Here is a 20,346-nt window from a genome sequence, read left to right as displayed (position 1 = left end):
GTAATTTCATGAAATCATAATCATACTATCACTCATATAAAAAATTCAATTCATCATAATTTCAAATTATGCTTATCATCTTAAATTCATCAATTTCTTAAGTTCTTCTTACCAACCATAACTATGACCACATTTTTCCTGTGGTAGGGTCATAATACCGCGTATCTGCTTGCGGTAGACCGTGAATCATCTGGCAGCCAAATCCTTTGGAACCGCTGGTCTCGCTGGCAGTTTGTCGCTGGTCTCTCTGGTGACATGTCGCTGGTCTCACTGGCGACATAAATCCTCGGGACAATCAATTGCCAATGTATATGCCCCCATTGACGGGATCCTTTACATAGTCAGGTTGTCAATTTCATATCATCTTCCAATTCATATGTTATTTTCAAAAATAATATAAATAATTGATATTCGAGTCAAATCAATCATATCATTCTTTATGATCATACATCATCATAATAATTGTTCAATAATTAATTTCAATCATATATAATTTCTACAATTAACTTCAATCATAAACAATTTCTACAATTATTTTCAATAAATATTTTCAATCACAAGCATGCCATGAATTTATTTAATTCAAAATTTATAATTTATCAGATAAATTCAATAAAAGTAAACACTACTTACCTCAAAAGAAAATCCAAACTAGGAATTCTAGAAATCTTGAAAATCCTTCTCCGGACCTGGTACGTCAAATATCATATTTTTGATCAAAATTTCATCGATTCAAAATAATTAATATTTATTAAAATTCAATATCCCCACATGGATCAACTTGACGACAGCATCCAGGATTTTCGGATTGATCCATGAAAACCCTCCTTTTATTTCTTTTAATTATTATTATTATATTATTATTATTTTTTTTAATTTTTTTATTTCCATAAATCCTAAAAATCTAAGAGAGAGAGAGCAGAAAGTTTCTCTCTCCCTTTTTTTTCTCTCTTTTTTTTTCTTCTTTTTTCTTTTCTGTTCTTTTCTCTCTTTTTTTTTCTTCTTTTTCTTCTTTTTCTCTCGGGCTCCTTCATGGCCGAGACAGGGGACCGGTGGGTCTCCTGCCTTGATCGGCCGTTCAGGCCACGGCCGGCACGGCGAATTCGGTGACAGGGGGGCCACTCTCCTGGGTTCGGAGGGGCAAGGCCGGCGGTCGGTTGTGATCGCCGGCGCCGGAAAATCTAGGGGAAGAAGAGGCCAAAACAGGAGTCTCTTTTCCGACCAAGAATCGGCGACACCCGTCGCCGGCAGTCGTGCACAAAGGCACAGGAAGAAGGGGAAAGAAGAGAGGAAGGGAAAGAAGGCTTACTTCGACCTCCGGTGACCTCGTCGGTGAGCAATCACGGCGAGAACAAAACGAGTGTCCGCGGCTCCAATCGAAAAATCAGGAAGAAAGAGAGGGAAAGAAAACCGATGAACGGCTTCTAAGGAGGGGAGGGTCTTTTTATAGAGAGCCCTAGGACTCCTGGTAGTCCTAGGACTCTGATCTTCGAAATTTGATCGGAGAAGAAGACTCCTACTGGGAGTCTTCTTCCCGATCCCCTGTTTCTCTCTGTTTTTGTTTTTATTTTTTATTTTTTTTTTGGGCTTGAGTCTTACTAGTTGGACTTAGGCTTTGGACTATAACAGTCGGGGAAGTTACTTTTTTGGAAATTTTTGCACTAACTTTTGACTTGTTCATGGAGTAATGGGTTTCATAACTCTCAATCACTAAACAACTAGGATTGCTACTTGGACTAGATATTTTGGGGTTTGGTTAGGAGACATGAGAATAAAGAAGAACAAAATTTTGACAAATGGTTTGGATGAGGGTAAGGATAGTTTGAGATTGTGGAAGAAATGCTAGATAAAAATTAAAGGATACACATCATTTGACTAATTTGCTATAAATAACTACCGTGAAAGTGGAAATCTTTCATTTTCCAAAAAAAAAAAAGAAGCTACACTAATATATATTTAAGCTCCATTAAAAAAAAAAATCTTCTCTCCCACTGCTTGTCATGTCTCCTCATATCTAACTTTTTCATTTGCAAATAATTAGGGGAAGAAATTTTGCCATATACGTTTCGTGTGTTCCAAAGATCAGGTGCCAGCGAATTTCACAATGGCATGAAAGGAGGTAAAGCAAAGACTGACTTAAAGATTTCATTGGACAACTATTTTAATTTCACTTCCTTAACAAAACAAATATTTTTATGTCAAGTACTACTTAATCCAATTTCCTGCACTTAAGGATGTAGAGGAACCAAACATCTATAAAGTACCGTCTGGATCTAAGGTGCAGACAGCCCAAGGAACACTATCACACAACTCCAAACCCAAACCTTCACCAAGAATTAACAAGGAGGGCCATAGTACAGTATATCAGCAGAAGTTACTAATAACATATCATAAATTATTTCAATTCAAAATTTAATTTTTAAATTTTGAATTCAAATGGTTGCTGTAATCTTTTTTTTATTTTTCTCCTATTTTTTCCCCATTCAAATTCAAAATTCAAAATTTGAATTATTACTGAAATTATTACTGAAATATTTTTCTTATTTTCACATATAAATTCAAATTCAAATTTTGTTGTTGCTGAAATTGTGGTTATAATCCTCTACTTATCTTTGTATGGAATGGGATTTTTAATCTGTGTTTCTTTCATGGTTTTAAAGCATAAGACATCATTATCTTCTTTGTTCAAACCCAGCTTTTTTTTTTTTTTTTTTTCAAATCAAGATTTCCATCTCAACAATGTCAGCCATAATTTCAGCAATAATTCTAATTCAAAATTTGAATTTGAATTTGAATAAAAAAAAGATAGGAGCAAAATAAGAAAATAATTACAACAATAATTTAAAATCAACATTCAAAAATTGAATTGAAATAATTTATGGCATGTTATTAGTTACAACACTAATGTCACGGAGAACCACTCACTGATTGGTCTCCTCCACCCAAAGGAAAAAACCTAATGATGCTGAAAAGCAAACTAGTTATTTGAATAGGATTAACTAGGGAACATAAACAGTAGGCAATATAAACTAGTTAGAGTAATGATGCAGGCCAAGCGTCCATCCAACGTCGTCCAAACAATCAGTCATAGGAGCAGCAAGGGTAACGTTTGGAGGCCTAGCTCGTGGTGTCCATTTGGGTTGCAGATTACTGCATGTTGATCTTATTTATTTAATATCGATTTTTTTTCATTGTAAAATTCAACATGGAAGTTTTGATATACGCAAAGTTCGTGCATCGAATAGTTTGGATGCAACGAGATGTACTGGAATATAACTTACATCATCTTCAAAGAGTTAGTTCGAGAATGAGAGAAAATTTTGCAATTTAGAAACTAAGGATGGTAGAAAAAACCTTGACAGGTAACTCATAATTCAATCAAAAAATGACAGTATTGCAATATGGTATAGGTAGTACTGCTCCATCCATTGATGTTACTAGCAAATCTAATTTTCATGCAGGTGATGAATCGTGTGAAAGCCAAGGAGGTGGTCAAAAAGTTCACATAAATAAGGTCATCAAAAAAGCAGTGGGGTTTGTCCCCCAAAATAAAAAAGGAAAAAAAAAAAAAAGAGGGCAGTGGGGTACATGGATGTCTCGTTATATCAATGATACGGCTAATCCCAATTGATGGCCCCATTCGTTATTGCTGTGTCCTCTTATAACCAAAATGACGGCATTTTTTTTTTTTTTTACATTTTTTGCCCATTTAGACCAGAATTAGCCTAATAAGGAAGAGAATTATCTGATGTACCGGAACCTATCTGTCATTATAATAGAAAACAAAGAATAATGCATTATTTGTTCGAATCATTGCCGACCAAACAAATAATTATCTTTTCCAGATGAAACATGGGATCTGAATATGAAAGAATATTATTTAATTTTGGTGAACAGTAAAAAACATCAGATAACAACAACTATAATCAAATAACCAAGAAATAAAAACCACCATTTAGAAGTTCATTGTGTATATAATAAACATAAATGAGGCCTCCGTGATGCCGATGATTTAATTTTTGGAGTGCATCAAAGAAAGATTTCAAACAAAAAACGTCCATTCAGCAATTGGCATCACATGCCAACCGACAGCCTCCTAAATTCATTTCCTTTGCATGGAAGTTGCAACAAACGATCAAACCAACACTTCATGGTCTTATCTTCTATACTCGTCGGCAGGGACTTCTACTTCCAAGTTTTGTGTTGTAACAATTATCCATTCTTTTATGTCGTTGCCATCTATCATGTATCCCCCCTTCCCCCCCACCCCCCACACACCACCAAAAAAAAAAAAAAAACCCAACCCAACAAAAAAAAAATATATATATACCGATCAAACCAACACACAAGAAGGTATTGGAGGAGTTGGTTTAATTCCCAGAAGCTGGGGCGTTCTATAGGAAGAAGGGGAGCAAATCTTCCTTGGGTGTCAAAAGGTGGAGCAGAGGGCCTTCACATTCCCTTCCCATGGGAAGGCTTCTTGCTCAAATGAGTATTCCATTGAGAAAGTGATGCTCTATGCTCTGCCAGAGCAATCTGGGCTTCAAAATGAAATACTCATTGGGGCAAGATGTCTTGCATGGAAGGTGGCAAACAAACCAACCAGGTGAATCCAAGACGAAATCATGTATGATAGTTTGTCTTGCTCATCTTCCAGGTTACCATTTCCTTCTCCATTACATTGTTCTACATCTCATCCACCTAGTATTTTACTAATTAGTATGGCTTTCCTGGCAAAGTGCATGTTAATCTATTTGAGGATTCCTCCTCCACATTTATTCCATTCTTGGTGTCAGCCACAGACCGGATACTCCTCGTCACCGTCACAATTTCTCGAGGAAAAGAAAATCAAAATATCTGCTCAAGAACATTGCAAATTCTACCAAAAAGATTTTCACGCACTATGATGTGTTCAGGACCTTGTTATTGTCTGAATTTGTTTCTGATCATAGACAAGATTTCCTTTTCAAACATCTAATCTTCTCGGAACATTCCTCAAGAGAAATGCACCTTTTTTTTTTTTTTTTTGTTGACAAATAAATAACTTATAATTCCTGCTTCTTGCTTCTAACAGTACGTCTTGTGGCTCAGCCAAAAGAGACTGCATCTATACGTCATATCCATATATACATAGGACTCATTTGGTTCTTGAGAAGTAGAAAGGGAAAAAAATAGTTCCTGAAAAATAGAGAAGAGGCCTCATCTTTGATTGGAGTTTTAAAAAGAGAGATAGTCGAAAAATCTCTTCCTATGGGAAAACACTTCCATATTTTATGGGAAGAAAAAATTCATACGGAAGGTCGATTTTACCACTTTCCATAGGATGAAAATTGATGATGTTTTTTTCTTTCTAAAAATATCTTTTTAAAATTCATGACTAAGATTTTACAAAATATCAATCGATGATTAAGATGAAATACTAAATAGTGACATCATATTATATTAATATTATCTTAATATTTATATGAATATAATATAATATTTATATTTATATTAATATTATAATAATTATTATATTTTAATATTTACGTTAATATAATATTTTTATTAATATTAATATAATATTTATATCTATATTAATAAATTTATTAAATTAAAAATATTAATATTATATTAATATAATATTAATTTATATTAGTATTATATTAACCTAATAAATTATTATGATCTAATATTATATTTAATATATTAATATTATATTATATTAATATAAATATAATATTAATATTTATATAAAATTTGGAAGTAAAAATGTATGATCTTATATCTACAATAAATTATTTTTTTATAGTCAACTAAACGTATCAAAATTCTATTCTCAAAAAATAAATTTTTAAAATTACTTTTAAAAAATTACTTTCTAAAAAAAAATTCTTTCTGCGAACCAAAAGAGTCCTTAAAATTTATCCTAAAAGTCTTCTTTCAGAGTGGTTGAATGGTGGATGGCAGGAGGAACATTTCATCCAGCAATGGAACTGGAGTGAAGCAAGCGAAATCAGTGGGCTGCCGGCATGCCAAAGGCACAAGGCTGCTGTTGTTCAGGAACGCTCTTCCACTCAATTCTCCTAGACAATGTATTATGCTGCTCCTACTTTCGTCCAGCTCTTCTAGTTGATACTCAGATGGTTTAAAATGTTTCAACATCAGATCTCTTAAAATGTACAGATAAATTTCTTTGGTAAACACATGACTCCAGATAAGAACATGCATCTACACACAATTGTCTATATCCAATCCACATAGCAATACAGAATGGAAGACAAATTATGCCCAAAATAATGATTACATCTACACAGCATATCGATGGATGAATTGGTACTTCATTTGTTTGCAATACATGCATTTGTACTTCAGTTCATTATTGACTGAACTAAAATTCATGCTTTGGGTGTTCTAGGTGTTGAAAGAGATTCCACAAAAAACCCTATCCATTGACTGCTGTCAGATTTTTTAAACTTGGTTTGACCACCAAGAGTGAAAATGACCATTGTGCTATTTGATTGTCTTCAAAAAGGGAATGACTCTGAAATTTCATCTTGGATCGTATATAGTTGTTTGGCATCAAGGTGGGGGGAGGGGAGGGGTTGGAGACATAGCAAATTAATTGAGGTTGAAATAGTTGGGAGTTAATTGTAACAGTTGATAAAGACAAAAAAAAAGAGGAAAAAAAATGGATAATCTTATGAACTGTAGGAGAGAATGCAATGGGGGTGAGACAAAAAGCAGGTCTTGAAAGTATGCATTGGCTGATAAATTGGCTGATAGGGATCCAGCCTAGTGGAAGATCTGTCAAATGAAGTATTACAAAGAGGGAGTGATATTGGATACCACTTTGAAATTGTTTTACCATCTTTCATTCTTTTGCAAAGTGCCAAAAGGAAAACAAGCCTTCTTTATAGACAAGAAGTTACAGTGCATTAATCAAAAGTGGGTGTAATCATCTAAGTAGCCAAGTGCTGTATGTATATTATGGCAGGCATTTAATAAATGTGCCATGTAATGCATGCAGCTAAATTTTTCTTTTACTGACTCCTTGTTTGCATCATGGATGAACAATTAAATCCAGATGCAAATCAAAGTGTCTGATCTGGAACAGGAGAAAAGGAGCTATCTGGACACATTAAAGAAAAAACCCAAATTGTTTATATTAATTTACTATGGAAATAAAGAAATATTAAATAAAATATTTCTCGACATTCTTCATCCTCTATTAAATAAATAAATAAAAAAGCAGAAATCTACCACATTGTTAAGTGCTAATTTGTTAGTGCTTCATCAATTTTAACTTCAAATATATTGATAATTACAAGTTGTTTCAAGTGTATATGAAAGCAATAGCACAAGCAAATTGATGAAGCTCCCAAATGCCTTAAAACGTGGTCATAGTGTGTGATTGTTCAATTATTGCACATATAGAACTTCAATTCACTGCATGAAGAAAAAGTGAAAGGTTAGGTGGCTTTAAAGAATATATTTTTGCAAGTGATGAATCAAGTATGTCATTTGAAATACTATGGACCATACTTTGCTTCCATACAACTTCAGTAGGTTCAACTAAAACATATACGGACACTAATTACTTGGCGGTCAACATAAAGTTTGTTCACATGTTGTGGCTGCAAGAAGTTCACTGCATGAGAAAGAACTGTGGATAGAAGCTCATACAGAATCAACTCTTTTGGTCATATAAATTTATATGAACTTTCATTTTAAAGAAGGATATGATGATATGGTAATAAGTAGGAAAGAGAACCGGAGAAGATAGGAAAATTCTATTATAACAGAGAACAACAAGAAGGTTACCATAAACAAGAGTCTGTGTAATGAGCTGGATATCAAACTAATCTTGTATAAAAATAGCATCCAGAAGAATCATCAGAGTGAAAAGAGCACCTGTTTAAAATAATTGATTCTCATTCAACTTGATGCAGAAAAGCACCAAGATCTGAGATCAGGTAGACACATAGTTTCTATTAAATTATTACGGATTGATTTTCTCAAATATCCAAACTTTGCAACCATTCGCACTTGGCCTGGATGTGAACATTAACCTTTCATTGCTTTTCAGATTTAAATAGTCAACCTGAGAACAAAATAACCAAGTATGGTTGGAAAGATTCAGGAACATTACAGGTTAGATGAATGAAAATTACTCTATCACAGCAGAGGACTTCTATTTTTATGAAAACATGTGAAGCCCATAAATGCATGCATGATGTAGCATAATTAATGAGAAAAAACTAAGAAAACAAATCCTTGTTGACAATCTAACCTGTTCTGGGTCAAGAATTAACAGACAGAATGCATCAACTGGGCCAGCGGATGAATCAAGTTGATTCTCTGCTCCAGGATTTTCGTTAATAACTGGAAGACCAGGTGTAGGTCCTAGGTACTGTAATCTTGACTTTGGGGAACTTGCAAACCAAGCTTTCTCTCTCTGCTGCATAAATGAATATTGATTTTTCAGTAGGTATTAACAACCAACTAAATCAGTGGGCACTAAGATTAATTTCTTCTTTTTGGCCATGCAAAATGAAGAAGTCCGAATAAGCTCCGCAACATATTCCATGGGGCATTTTAGAAAAGGGCAAGGTAAAAAGTGAGAAGGCTTCTCATTTAGGCTCATTTAAGTTGCTAAAACAATAAACAATTAGATTTAAATAAACCCAGACATATGGGAAATAAAAAATTTCACCTGTGTATGCCAACTAAACAATATGTGGTTTCTCGATAACTGATAGATAGTTTGAAATAAAAAACTGAAGGTTAAAAATAAAACTTAGTATAGAGAAATCAAAGGTATTGATGGAAACCTGCTTGTATTTCCTTTTCCTTTCACTTTAATTTATGAGTTTTTATTGAAGGGGAAGTCTTCTTTAGGGTGGTGACTCTACCTCCACTCAAGATACAACTATATCTCACTTAGAGTCATAAGCAGACTTCATGGTTGCAAGGGTACATAGCATGACTAGCAGGTGTTAGAACTTTACTAGGTACCATGACATCAAGAGAAAGAGAATATATAAATAAATTATCAAATTTTTATATGGAAACTGCCTTACCCTTTATTCTTCCTCTTTTGATTCCAATTGGTTCCTCCAGCTTATAAACAGTGATCTCTATAAGTGAAATATGCTCACTACCAACAATTTGAGATGCCTGGTATTCCCATAAGCAGAAAAAGATGAAGAAGAAGAAGAAGAAGTAAAATTGTACCTAAAATCTAGATCGTATTAGTTGCTTGATTAAAAACTTTATGTGAAAATTAAGCCTAATAAGACAGGTTACAACATCACCTAGATGGTATTTGTGGTCTTCCGTTCAGGGCCTAACTGGAAAAGCAAAGAAACCTTCTAGACCCAAAGGATTTCTTACCTGTGTTTATGAAATCCTACGATAGGTAGGAACAATTGTTATAGATAGTAAATCATTGGATTAAAAAGAAAATGCTAAAAAAACAAATCACAATAGACAAAGAAAGTTCTCATTTGATGGACTTTGATTTTGAATTTTCCCTATTGCAATTGTCTCTCATGTGCTCCATTCTTTTCTGCCCCTGGTTTTCCTTCTATTTTCCAGAGCAAGCCCAACCTACCTTGTGAACATCACCCTTCCTTGTCATGACTGCCTCCAACCCAAGTATGAAGGTAATATGCCCTATCTCTCTCTCTCTCATGCATGTCTGCATCGCATGTGTGTTGTACTCCACACCCACACATACATCGCATGCATGTTATACTCCACACCCTTCCTTATATTCTTCGGCCTTGGTTGCAGGTGACATGGGGTTGGAAAACAGGGATAGCATACAAACAAAACAAAAGGATAGTAAATGGCAGGAGCAAGGGAGCTCTTGCAAGACGATGGGGAGGAGTATGGGGTGGGACGGAGAAGAAGGAGAATGTGAGAAGGTTTATATCATCATTGTGCGGGTGGTGGTGGGATGAAGAATAGGTAGAAGGGTGTAAAGTGTTAAAAATCTTCTATTGTAGAAGATTTAGGAATAAGAACATGTGGCCTTGCAGTCTTTAAGATGTGATTTGTTGCTCTCAATGGGAGCATGCTTTGATTTATATGCTTTCGATATCACCTAACTTGATGCATTCGACAAGGCATAGGTTTGGGGTATCTGAAAGTGGGTTTTAGGGTATAAGAAAGCAAGTGATAGGAGTGAAATGTGTTCTAAGGTTAAGATGTTGGGACTTCAAGAAAGCATTTTTGGTTTCTTATGATTTGGTTTTGGGTTTATAAAAACCTATAAGACAGATCTCCCTTAATGAGAAGTGAATAATTGAATTCACTCAATGGGCTTTGGAGTTGCACATCTATGCCCTTTGATTGGGGGATTTATGTATCCACCTATATCTATATGCAAGATAAGACTGGAAGCCTGAAGGATTTTTTTCACCCATAGTGTCAAGTTTCATCCTGTGGGATGGAAATCAAAATTCTGTAGGATTTTCATCTCTAGTGATAAAAAAAATCTGAACTAAATGCGATTCCTCAAGGAGAGTATGCATATGGTTTTTGTGCGTTTTATTATTGAAAGTTTGGAAACAATGAGAATCCTTAAAGTAAGAACCACCCATGTACCATATATGTCATCATATGCAGTGACCCTAGCACTTGACAGGGTCTACAGACTATATATAATTTGCTGAGTCCTTGTTTTGGAAAATAGTTTTGGGCCCAAGATACTTACCAAGCAATGATGATGGTTTCATAGTTCAAAACATATGAAAGATTATAAATCCATTATTGCAAATTAAAGATTTCTACAAACTTTAAAGTGATTTTCAACTATATGATATAATGTGATGAATATAATCATCCAATGCCAGATGCAGTATTGCTGAATTTACATTTGCATTAGATTACACCCTCTCCTACATATTCCTGAATGGTTAATAATATACACGAGCTGATAAGCATAGATGGATGTATACTTATGCAACTTACCATTCCAACCAATACTTCCGACATTCCTACCCCCCTCTTTTAAACTCATGGTACACCATAAACCAAATGCTCCCTCAGTACTTCAAGCATGCAGTATCAACTGTTGATTACACATTAAAAAGAAAGATAGTTTCTAGTAGAAGTGATGGTGAATCTCAATTGGCTTGATTCACTCACAAAGATCCTGAATTTTGACAATTATGAAAGTGGTTTGATTATCTGTTTTAGAGAAGCAGGAGTAACCTATATGACAAGTAAGAAAGAAAGTTAAAAATCCAAACTGTGATGTGGGACATCAAATACTATCTGGATGTAGCACTAAAGCAAGATAAAATTAGTTGTTCCTTGTGACACAAGCAAAAGTCATCAAAGATGTACAACTAGAAGCAAAAAGAGAGCCTGTATAATTGTCATCGATGGCGATGTCAAGCTGTCAATATGTACATTAAACTCCAGCTAAGAGGGAAGGAAAGAGGATCGCACTGGGAAAGAAAAGAAGATAGCACTAAATGGACCACAAAGTATGGAAGCAGACACAGCATAGGGGCATGATAAGAGAAAGAAGGGGCATTGATAAGCTTGCCAGCCATATGATAGCATGTACAATGTTGTTAACTAGAACTTTATAAGCATAGTGGCATGATGAGAGAAACAACGGGCATAGATAAGCTCACCAGCCATATGATAGCATGTGCAAGTGTTAATTGGAGTTTCATAAGCATAGTGGCATGATGAGAGAAACAAGGGGCACCGGTCAGCTCACCAGCCATATGATATAGCATACACAATGTTGTTCATTGGTGTTTCATGAGCATAGCAGACCACCCACTAAAAGGATATACATAGTCGGGTATGTCATGAGCTTTCCATCAGCAGGATGAAGCAAATTAAAACTATCAGCATAACATGACCACATTATGCACACAATGATCAGTTCAAACATGCACAATAAGTATCCATATTCCATAATGAATAATGTGAGAAACGCAACAATGAGGCAAGGAAAAATTAAGCAAAGAAGTTGGGTTTGATCCTTCATCCAATGTACTACTTGGAGGAGTTAATATTAGGAATTATCGATAATCATTATTTATATGCTATAACAAAATAATGAGATCACATTAAAAGTGTCGAAGGCAAAGGAGGATTGATGAGAACTCTGAAAACAAGACACGAAGAGCTATAGCAAGCAGAATGAAATGAGAAACACTGCAACATGAGATATTAAAAAGCTATATATAAACCTCATCATCAAGATAATCATGAAGAAAAGAATTATTCTTGTTTATATAAGAAGAAATGCATGCACTAACAAACCACAATACTAGCAACAAGAGTGTATAATTACAATTTAAACCTTTGAAGTGACCATTCTAGTACATCTACCTTTCAATAATTCACTAGTAATTACTTGATAAGATTTACTTAAAACGTACATCCAAGTTATTGGGAGCCAACTTAGGTTTAATCAACTAGACTATTTTCATATTTCGAACTCATGACACCAGGTCAAAATGGAGCAACCAAGGTTCATTGTCTCGGTACCGAACCCCGTATTTGTACCATTCGTTTACAATATGGTACATGGTACAGACCGATATGATAGTGTCGGTTCGGTATGCCCCGTACCATCCAGTATGGGGTCGTACGGCACACACTGGGAGCAACCTTACCATGCCAAGGCTCATATAGACTTTTAGTATAAAGAATAAAAATTTTTCTTTATTGTCCATGATATTACAAGGAGTGAGAGATGTGGTCCACAAATAAGATGGTTAGTTATTGTATTTTCAATAATCAATCACTGTGTATCAATAATGAAATTTATAATCTTACCTGAAAGGGTACATCTTGAATTGTGAGTGAATGGATGCAATGTTGAATGCAATACTCCTCAAGTAGCAAGAGCATTCCCACATGAGAGGGAACAAGGTCCTAAATGCGAATTTGCTGAAATTTCAGAGGCACCTTGGTCATTGCTAACTACCATTTATTAAATTGAGATACCTAATGGTAGTAATGAATCTCCCAATGAAGTGATTGATGGCAAGTTTGAACTAAGGTTACGAAGAGTATGACCCATTTAAGGAAGGCCATCACGATCTAGAGTACAATGTCTATGTTTAATGGACGAGTGAATCATCTTCCATAGTCGACTTGATAGCCATTGATGAGGTTGCACCTAGGAAAGCATCAATGGAGAAAGGTCAGGGAAGAACAATAAGAGCTGAAAAGGCTTTTAAAGGTGCTTAGAAATAAGTATAGACTATAAAAAAGGTCAATCCCTAAATGTTATATAGCGGTGCCAGGGAACCATATGAGGTAATAGGCTAAAAAATTAACAAGAGAAAAGTGAAAGCCAAGTAAGCGAAGGGTCTGACAAACTGATCATGTTTTAAAAGATGCAAAAGAAAGAGACATAGGCAGAAATATTAATAAAGAACTCTCAAATTGATGATATGTAAATAAATATGAAGGCACCAAGCAAAAGTTACCACAGCATCTTCATGATCTCAGCTTTGTATCTTAATCGAACGCATGCAGGCAGTAAATTAGTAATGATTTGGAGAGTGGATGGACAAGGCAATGTAGACTTACGAGTGTGATGGTGCCAATATGCAATAGAAGAGTGAAGCACTCATAGAAAAAATAGCCAAAATTAATACAGGAAGTGAGTTTGTATGATAACCTAGGTTAGGTTGGCTTCAGCTCAAAACTGTTGAAGCACAAAAGTAAACGTGAGAAGCACATGCGCAAAATTAAGAATGCAATGCTATAATCTCTTAGCAACAATCATTAACTCGGATAAGTGGAAGATGACAACTGCAATGGGAGATTGTGGTGTCAAGATACTTTAGAAGGAGATAAGATTACTTTTAAAGAAGAATGTTTTGATTGATTTACTGAACAAAGGTCCCAATTTGACTGTCAAATTGTAATATATGAGATTAACATCAAAAAGTGGCATACAAGATAAAGTTAGGTAACTTGAAGTTATAAATGAAGCACGTCTATAAAGAAAACCATCTATTTACAACAAGGAGTTTGATCAAACTGAATAAATAATGATAACAGGGAAGAAGATTGTGTCAAAACAATGGAAAGAAGAACATTCAAGTACTTTGCTAACCTGTAGTAGTATACCTTGTATGGTCTAACAAAGTAAAAAAGAGATGCAACACTTAATTTGATGCTAAGCATCAAGGATAATACCATGATAATGATGCAACAGATCGAAAGTGAACAAACTAGTGGAATAGAAAGCAGGAAAAAAATCCAAAGCGATATTTGAGGTACAGCCACCTTACTTCATAACAAACCTATCTCTTCGCTTTGTATGAAAATCATGGAACAAGTATAGAAAGAGAATGATAACATTGAACCAAAATCACCAGAACAACAATGAAAGTGACATTTGCATGAATAAATAGATTTGTGAATTGTGAATTGCATTTTTGCTTTCGATCACATAACATTGCAATATATTGATGAAGAAAAGCCAAACATCTACTCATGGGCCTTGATTTACTTCTCCACCTTCTGTCCAATAATCTATGGACAAGAATCTCAAATTTTGACCAGTGCATTTTGATTGCTGTAAAGGATGGTACTTTGCAATCTCATGCTTTGACAAAAGACGGCAGCTCAAATGGAACTAGGCAGTGTCATAGGAAGAATTTAGATGCCTTTTGCTCAAACTATTTAAGGCTGCTCTGTTTTCATAGTAAGAATAATTTTGTCCACGGTCATCACAACATCAGTCAGCAGAAGTGTAGGCAACCAAGAAATGTACTTAACAGATTCATAGACAACTAAGAAATGTATCCAGTAAAATTCTATGAAGCAACGCAAGAATGCAGCAGTTTAAAATAAAAAACAAGAAAATCATGCACTCTCGATGATCTTGGAACCCATACACAATTTGGCAATTTTATCAATAGTTTCCAACTTCCTTGTTACATAGATCACAACAGTGGATATCAAGCAATCTAACCTGAAGCTTCAAAGGGTCTGAATTTGACCCATTAATGATATCAATCCTTCCACTGATTCGGAACTGCTCCCAAGAGTCTGTGAAATACCAACATATCTACAAAGTACAAACATTCAAACATTGTCAGGACCTAAGGAAGGACCTCAATTCTTAAATGAGTCCAGTTAAAATTTAATTGATTAAACAGGCATAAACCTAGAATAACAACTTCCAATTCCCAACCTAATGGTAAAACTATATTTGTATACATAGCAATCTATGTTTTAAAAGAACTGACACTATGACTCTTTTAATTCATGGTCTTGAGCTTCAAGAATGCTACTATGCATTATCAAAAGGGACTAAAGCATAAAAAATCCACATATCTTTATAATACGATTTGATCTTCTCCTTTATCATGTTGGTCTGGTGGCACGGTAATTGAAAGCTACTGCAAACTAGTTTGACAAATTTCTACCTCTTTTTATCCTCATGGCCTATCTCAATGTGTGCATTAAAGTTGGCAACGGTAACAACACTAACTTTAATATAGAATAATATAAAAAAAAAAATATGCCACTGGTTTAGGATCATATGCACTTTATCGCAGAGACAATGAACATTAATATTTAAGGAATAAAAGATTTTTGAGTAAACCATAAAAATCCCCTGAGATTAGGGCTAAATTACACTTACACACGATATAGTTTGAAAAATATATGCTTACCTCTTTGAGGTTTATTTTTATCTAGCACTTTAACCCATAACTTAACAGAATGTTACTCAAACCATTAGACCCAAATGCTACATCAGAAAAAATTTAGAAAATGATGAAAGTACCCTTGAGTGACCAAAGTAACCTTCAGAAAATCCAAGCTCTCTACATCCACTTCTAGGTCCTCGACCTTGCTATCCACCATGATATTTCCTAGTTCCTCTCCCCGACTAGCACAACCCCCTTGAGACTCCATTCCTCTGGCTTGATGACTTCCACCTTACCCTCCTCCCTACCCTCCTTCGCTCCTCCCTCCACCTACTCTCCTCCACCACTACTGTCAAGCTTCCCTCGCCCCCTCCCCCTTGCCCCTGCCTGGACAAGCCTTCCCAGGACCTCAAGGCCCGAATCAACTAGATCAAGCGTAACCTCTGCCTTATCGTCCCCAACCTCGCTGACCACCTTCGGGCCACCTAGTTTGACTTCTTGGAGGCTGCTGCCACCGAGTGGGCTGCTAGCAAAAGCATACTCCATCTTAGCTTTTGGGGAAGAAATTTAGTATTCTAATTCTTCATGATTAATTTGGTGGCTAGCTATGGTACCTCAAATGGTTTGTGGCTATTGTTTGTGAACTGTATTTAAGCTTTCCATGTGGGCTATCTCAGATCCTTTTTCCAGGACATCCAGTGAAATGAGAATGCTCTCTTTTCCAGAGATTTTTAAGTCAGTGGGCATACAAAAAAGAAGTAGGAAACCAAGTGAGAAGGCAGACTATATTACAAACTGGGGTTAGAGGGTTCTTCCTAAAGATTATGATGATGTAGACATTCAAATTTTAGAGATCTTATACTCAACTATTTCTCTGAGATGATTTCTTACGTGGGATTGTTCTTTAATGTAGATGGATGATCATGTACAAGTCATAACAATGCGTGTTCAGAAATCAAAATAGAGTTGGCTTTCAATTTTCTACATAGGCGCTTCATTGATACAGAACAGAATAAAAGGGGGCAAGCAGATGGATAATGTAACATCTTAAGCAATACTTTTCTTTTTCCCGCAGGATGAGATCATAGAAGGCAGCATAATATAATGTTTCTCAGTGGCTGAAGTATCCTATGAAGACCAAAATTGACATGAATGTTGTAATAAGCAGTAAGCTCCACCCTTCAATCCTAATTGTAGCAGTCATATTAATGGGCAACATTTCCAAGCTCCGTCTTTAACCCTCATTTAAAATCAAAGAATTGGAACCTACATGGGCAACCCAATATTTCAAAGTTTTTTCCCCCTGTAGCATCATCAAAGCATCTCTTAGATGGAGAGGTTGCTGACGGCTTCTTTGATGATGCCACCAATAACGACACTGTTCTTGGAGAGGTCGTCGTTAATGAGATCGATGATGAGAGGAGGAGAAGAAGAGAGAGGAGGAGGAGGAGGAGGAGGAGGAGAGAATAGAGGAAGGTAGGGAGTGGTGGGGGTGCTCTGTATATATGGGAGGCCCATAGCCGATGATGACGTCATTGTCGAAGAGGTCGTCTTTAATGAGGCTGATGAAGCATGGGAAGAGAAAGGAGGAGGAGGAGGGGATCGAGGAAGGAAGAGAGTGCTGTGATGCTTGGTGTGTATGGGGGGAGGAAGGGGGTAATTTCGATTTTTTCACATAACATGAACGCCTTTATTAACGCTGTTAAACTGTAGGTTTTTCAAACTTTTAGGTGTAAGTGTCATACATATAAACCTTATGAGGGTTTTTGTGATTTATTCAAGAACTTTTTTAAAAAGTTTACATGCATAGTAGAATATAAGACAAATAATTCCGACAGAAACCAGTAAAAAAAATGCACCCCAGAAAAACAATGATCTTACCTCTCCGAAAGGGCAACGCTTGATGTCCTCAATCTGTCAAAATTCACAGGATCAAGAATAAATACCCCCAAATCGAACTCCTCTCGCCCAGTCAAATCTCGGTCCCAAAAAAGAAACTTTTTCGAATTAATTCTACCTTGCTGCTCCGAACGTCCGTATTGATCTGAATCTTATCGCAATTCTCCTGGAATCCCCTGACCAAAACCAAGAATGGAAAGGGTAAATCCCCAAACCGTCAATGAAATAGAAAAGAAAGAAGAACGGATGGACCTGAAGACCACGGTCCGATTCGCAGGTCTTCCATTAGAGCCAATCGTTGCCTGGAAGATAACGAACAATTTGGAACCCGTTATCGAGAGCGAGAGAGCGAGCGAGCGAGCGAGAGAGAGAGAGAGAGAGAGGTACGAGTTGGAAGAATGCGGAATGTTTGAGGTGGGAGTTGGAGTCCAAGGCTTTGAGGAGGAGGGGCTTCCAGGGCGCCGACGCCGTCCCGCCGGCCATTTCTTGATCGATTCTTTTTGGGAACTAGCCGTCAAAGAGATCCAAGGCAGGAAAGCCGGTGTTTCCTCGCCGTGTTTTTAAGGCGATCGACGCCGTCATCGGCTTATCGGGCTTCTCGGCCCGGTAACGAGAAATTATTGCGCGCGAAGCCAATCATGGCCGATGCTTTCTATGATGATACATCAAGATGCACGTTTGATGAATAACATTTCATAAAAATCAGCGGCCGTGATTGGATACATATACGGCGATGGGTGCACGGTACATGCCCTTCTCGACACCCAAAAACGATTAGTTATCTTATTAAAAAAAATATTAGCTGTGAGTTAAAATGTTCCCAGGCGAGACTGGTGCAAGGGTTCAATCTAATGGTGACATTTTTTTATGTACAGAAAAACGGTGATATTTTTTTATTTTCTTGAAACGGTAATATTTTTATTAAAAAACATAATAATTATTTCACAAGGTCCAAATATTTCACGCTTTAGAATTTGCCATGTGCATGACTCTTGATATATTGAGATGTGTGTGCATAGCTGTAGAAGTCTCAAAGAGTTCCAGCTTTCTTCTTAAAGGGCACCGGTCCTCCACAATTACATGCGCAGTACCTGTAAATGGCTACCATAAGAGGTTGGACAGCCATCAAATAATGTACGCATGAGCATAAGCCGCATCATATATATATATGGCACATGTTGTTTGATAGCGATCTATTCTTTAATGACGGCCATCCATGAGTGTGCTGTACCCTATGATGCGGCATGCACGGTAAAGAATTTTGGGATTCACTACAACCATCCCATGTCTTGCATTCACTCTCACATTACTATATATTATATGTATTTAAAAATGTTACACCAATTATGAGGTCTATACAATTTGACGCTTCAAAGCAAATAATACATGTGAGCCCTTGGCAAATTCATGAAGAAACTAGACATGAGTATCAAAGTTCATCATGCTTCAATGACCACTTTTTATTTCCATAATTGGCAGCAGATGTAAACTGTTGTACCCTAATGACCAATGACGGCTTTTGACATATTTTCTTTTTGAAGAAAATTGAGGAGCAAGATCCTCCACACTTCATTAAGGAACGAAGGTGAATACAGAATATAGATTATAGAGTCGCCAGTCCTAAAGAGATGAGTTCAAAAAATTAAAATATTTTTTTTTCGCGCCAAAAATAAGCAGAATATTTGCCCAAGCCACCAGAAAGCACAAAAGCAAAAATTTCTTCAAGGTGAGTAGAGAAGTGCTTTCTTTGTCCTGTTGTTCGTCCTTTTCATCCATAAAGACCAACATGTATATAGCAAGGAGTAGAGAATCCCGGCAATGGAAAGCTTCTTCAGATATGGATGCTTTCTCCAAGTAACTAAGAGGGTCTCCTGGTTGTCATCCTGTAAGGCTAGTGACTAGTGAGCATCTGCTGCAGAGCTTACCTGTCTCCAAATGGAAGACGAGAATCCACAGTTGAGAAGGAGGTGGTCGATGGCCTCCGAATGAACTATGCAAAGTGGACAACCAAAAAGAGCAGCTCATCCTTTCCCAATTGAAAGCAGCTTCTTCTGCATTTAGCTTATTTTTAGAGGCTAGTCCTTTTTTTTTTGTGTGTGTGTGTGTGGGTGGTTGGGGGGTGGGAGGAATTTTTAGAGGCTAGTCACATAAAAATTTTAGACTTAATTTGCTGGGGTTAGAGACTTCCAGACAGCCGGGTTAATTAGTAGGAAAATGATTCCTCCATGGTTTATGTACCGATAGGACTCCACTGAGCAGACGTTGTCTACAGTCATATTCCAGCAGACTGCCTTTTTTTTGAGGAGCAATGGAGGAAGTGAGACATTTCCTATGGTTTATTAATTATACAAGGAAATATTTACGAGAGAGAGGATGTACAAATGTTAGTGGGGAAAAATACAGTGCAAAGATGCCAGGCCCCACGTTGCAAGCTCGAGAGAAACGGAGGTCAAAAGTTTTCGTTTGACCATCAGTCATCTTCAGTAAGCACAAGTTCTGCGAAAGCTAGTGTGGGGACCTATACAATGTCCATCTAGTTGACTATATATTGAATAGATTTTATATATTCATATATAGCAAAAAATCTAAATATTTTCTTCGAAACTAATTTTTGAATGGATTCTGAATTATTACAAATAATATTAAAATAAATCTATCTCATAACCTATATGGATTAGAAGATATTATATATAGAACAGAACTGTTTAGATTGATCACGAACTAATCATAATGTTTATTATTAGGTTTATGATACTTGTGATCAGATTTGAATGGATTTAAATTCTTAATTTAACAAGAACATTATAGCTTA

General features: G+C 36.1%; 1 protein-coding gene and 1 long non-coding RNA gene across 8 annotated transcripts; one reads left to right on the top strand and one right to left on the bottom strand.

Moving 5' to 3' along the window:
* The first annotated feature begins 3,551 nt into the window (after positions 1-3,551).
* Positions 3,552-6,455, top strand: LOC140857198 (uncharacterized). The gene is made up of 2 exons (XR_012140728.1): positions 3,552-4,657; positions 5,927-6,455. It is a non-coding gene; the product is annotated as an uncharacterized lncRNA (long non-coding RNA).
* Positions 6,456-7,153: 698 nt separating this feature from the next.
* Positions 7,154-18,147, bottom strand: LOC105043436 (pyridoxine/pyridoxamine 5'-phosphate oxidase 2). 7 transcript variants are annotated; one of them, XR_012140725.1, is made up of 9 exons: positions 17,922-18,139; positions 17,787-17,836; positions 17,653-17,710; positions 17,517-17,549; positions 14,954-15,049; positions 8,273-8,440; positions 7,894-8,083; positions 7,525-7,630; positions 7,166-7,428 (listed from the first exon to the last, which is right to left on the bottom strand). XR_012140725.1 is itself a non-coding variant. In XM_010920979.4 (7 exons), exons 1-7 carry the CDS (start codon positions 18,015-18,017, stop codon positions 7,426-7,428), a joined length of 504 nt encoding a protein of 167 aa, XP_010919281.1. In that variant the 5' UTR covers positions 18,018-18,144; the 3' UTR covers positions 7,162-7,425. The 7 variants fall into 7 exon arrangements, 2 of the variants coding, with proteins under 2 accessions (XP_010919281.1, XP_073111922.1); XR_012140727.1 differs by lacking the exons at positions 7,525-7,630; positions 7,894-8,083 and adding an exon at positions 9,063-9,159 and having other exon boundaries at positions 7,154-7,428; positions 17,922-18,147; XR_012140724.1 differs by lacking the exon at positions 7,525-7,630 and having other exon boundaries at positions 7,168-7,428.
* Positions 18,148-20,346: the final 2,199 nt, after the last annotated feature.

Source organism: Elaeis guineensis, chromosome 4 (genome assembly GCF_000442705.2).
Source record: "Elaeis guineensis isolate ETL-2024a chromosome 4, EG11, whole genome shotgun sequence".
Taxonomy (NCBI): Eukaryota; Viridiplantae; Streptophyta; class Magnoliopsida; order Arecales; family Arecaceae; genus Elaeis; species Elaeis guineensis.
The sequence above is the reverse complement of the archived record's forward strand: the minus strand, read 5'-3'. Positions and strand labels throughout refer to the sequence as shown.

Bases quoted from the DNA above. Each gene is read 5' to 3' on its own strand.
- LOC105043436 (XM_073255821.1), bottom strand. From the start codon at position 18,017: ATGGCCGGCGGGACGGCGTCGGCGCCCTGGAAGCCCCTCCTCCTCAAA. The intron at 17,837-17,921 runs GTACCTCTCTCT...GTTATCTTCCAG, and splicing joins ATTCCGCATTCTTCCAACTC to GCAACGATTGGCTCTAATGG. The intron at 8,084-8,272 runs GTTAGATTGTCA...TTTTGTTCTCAG, and splicing joins TAATTCTTGACCCAGAACAG to GTTGACTATTTAAATCTGAA.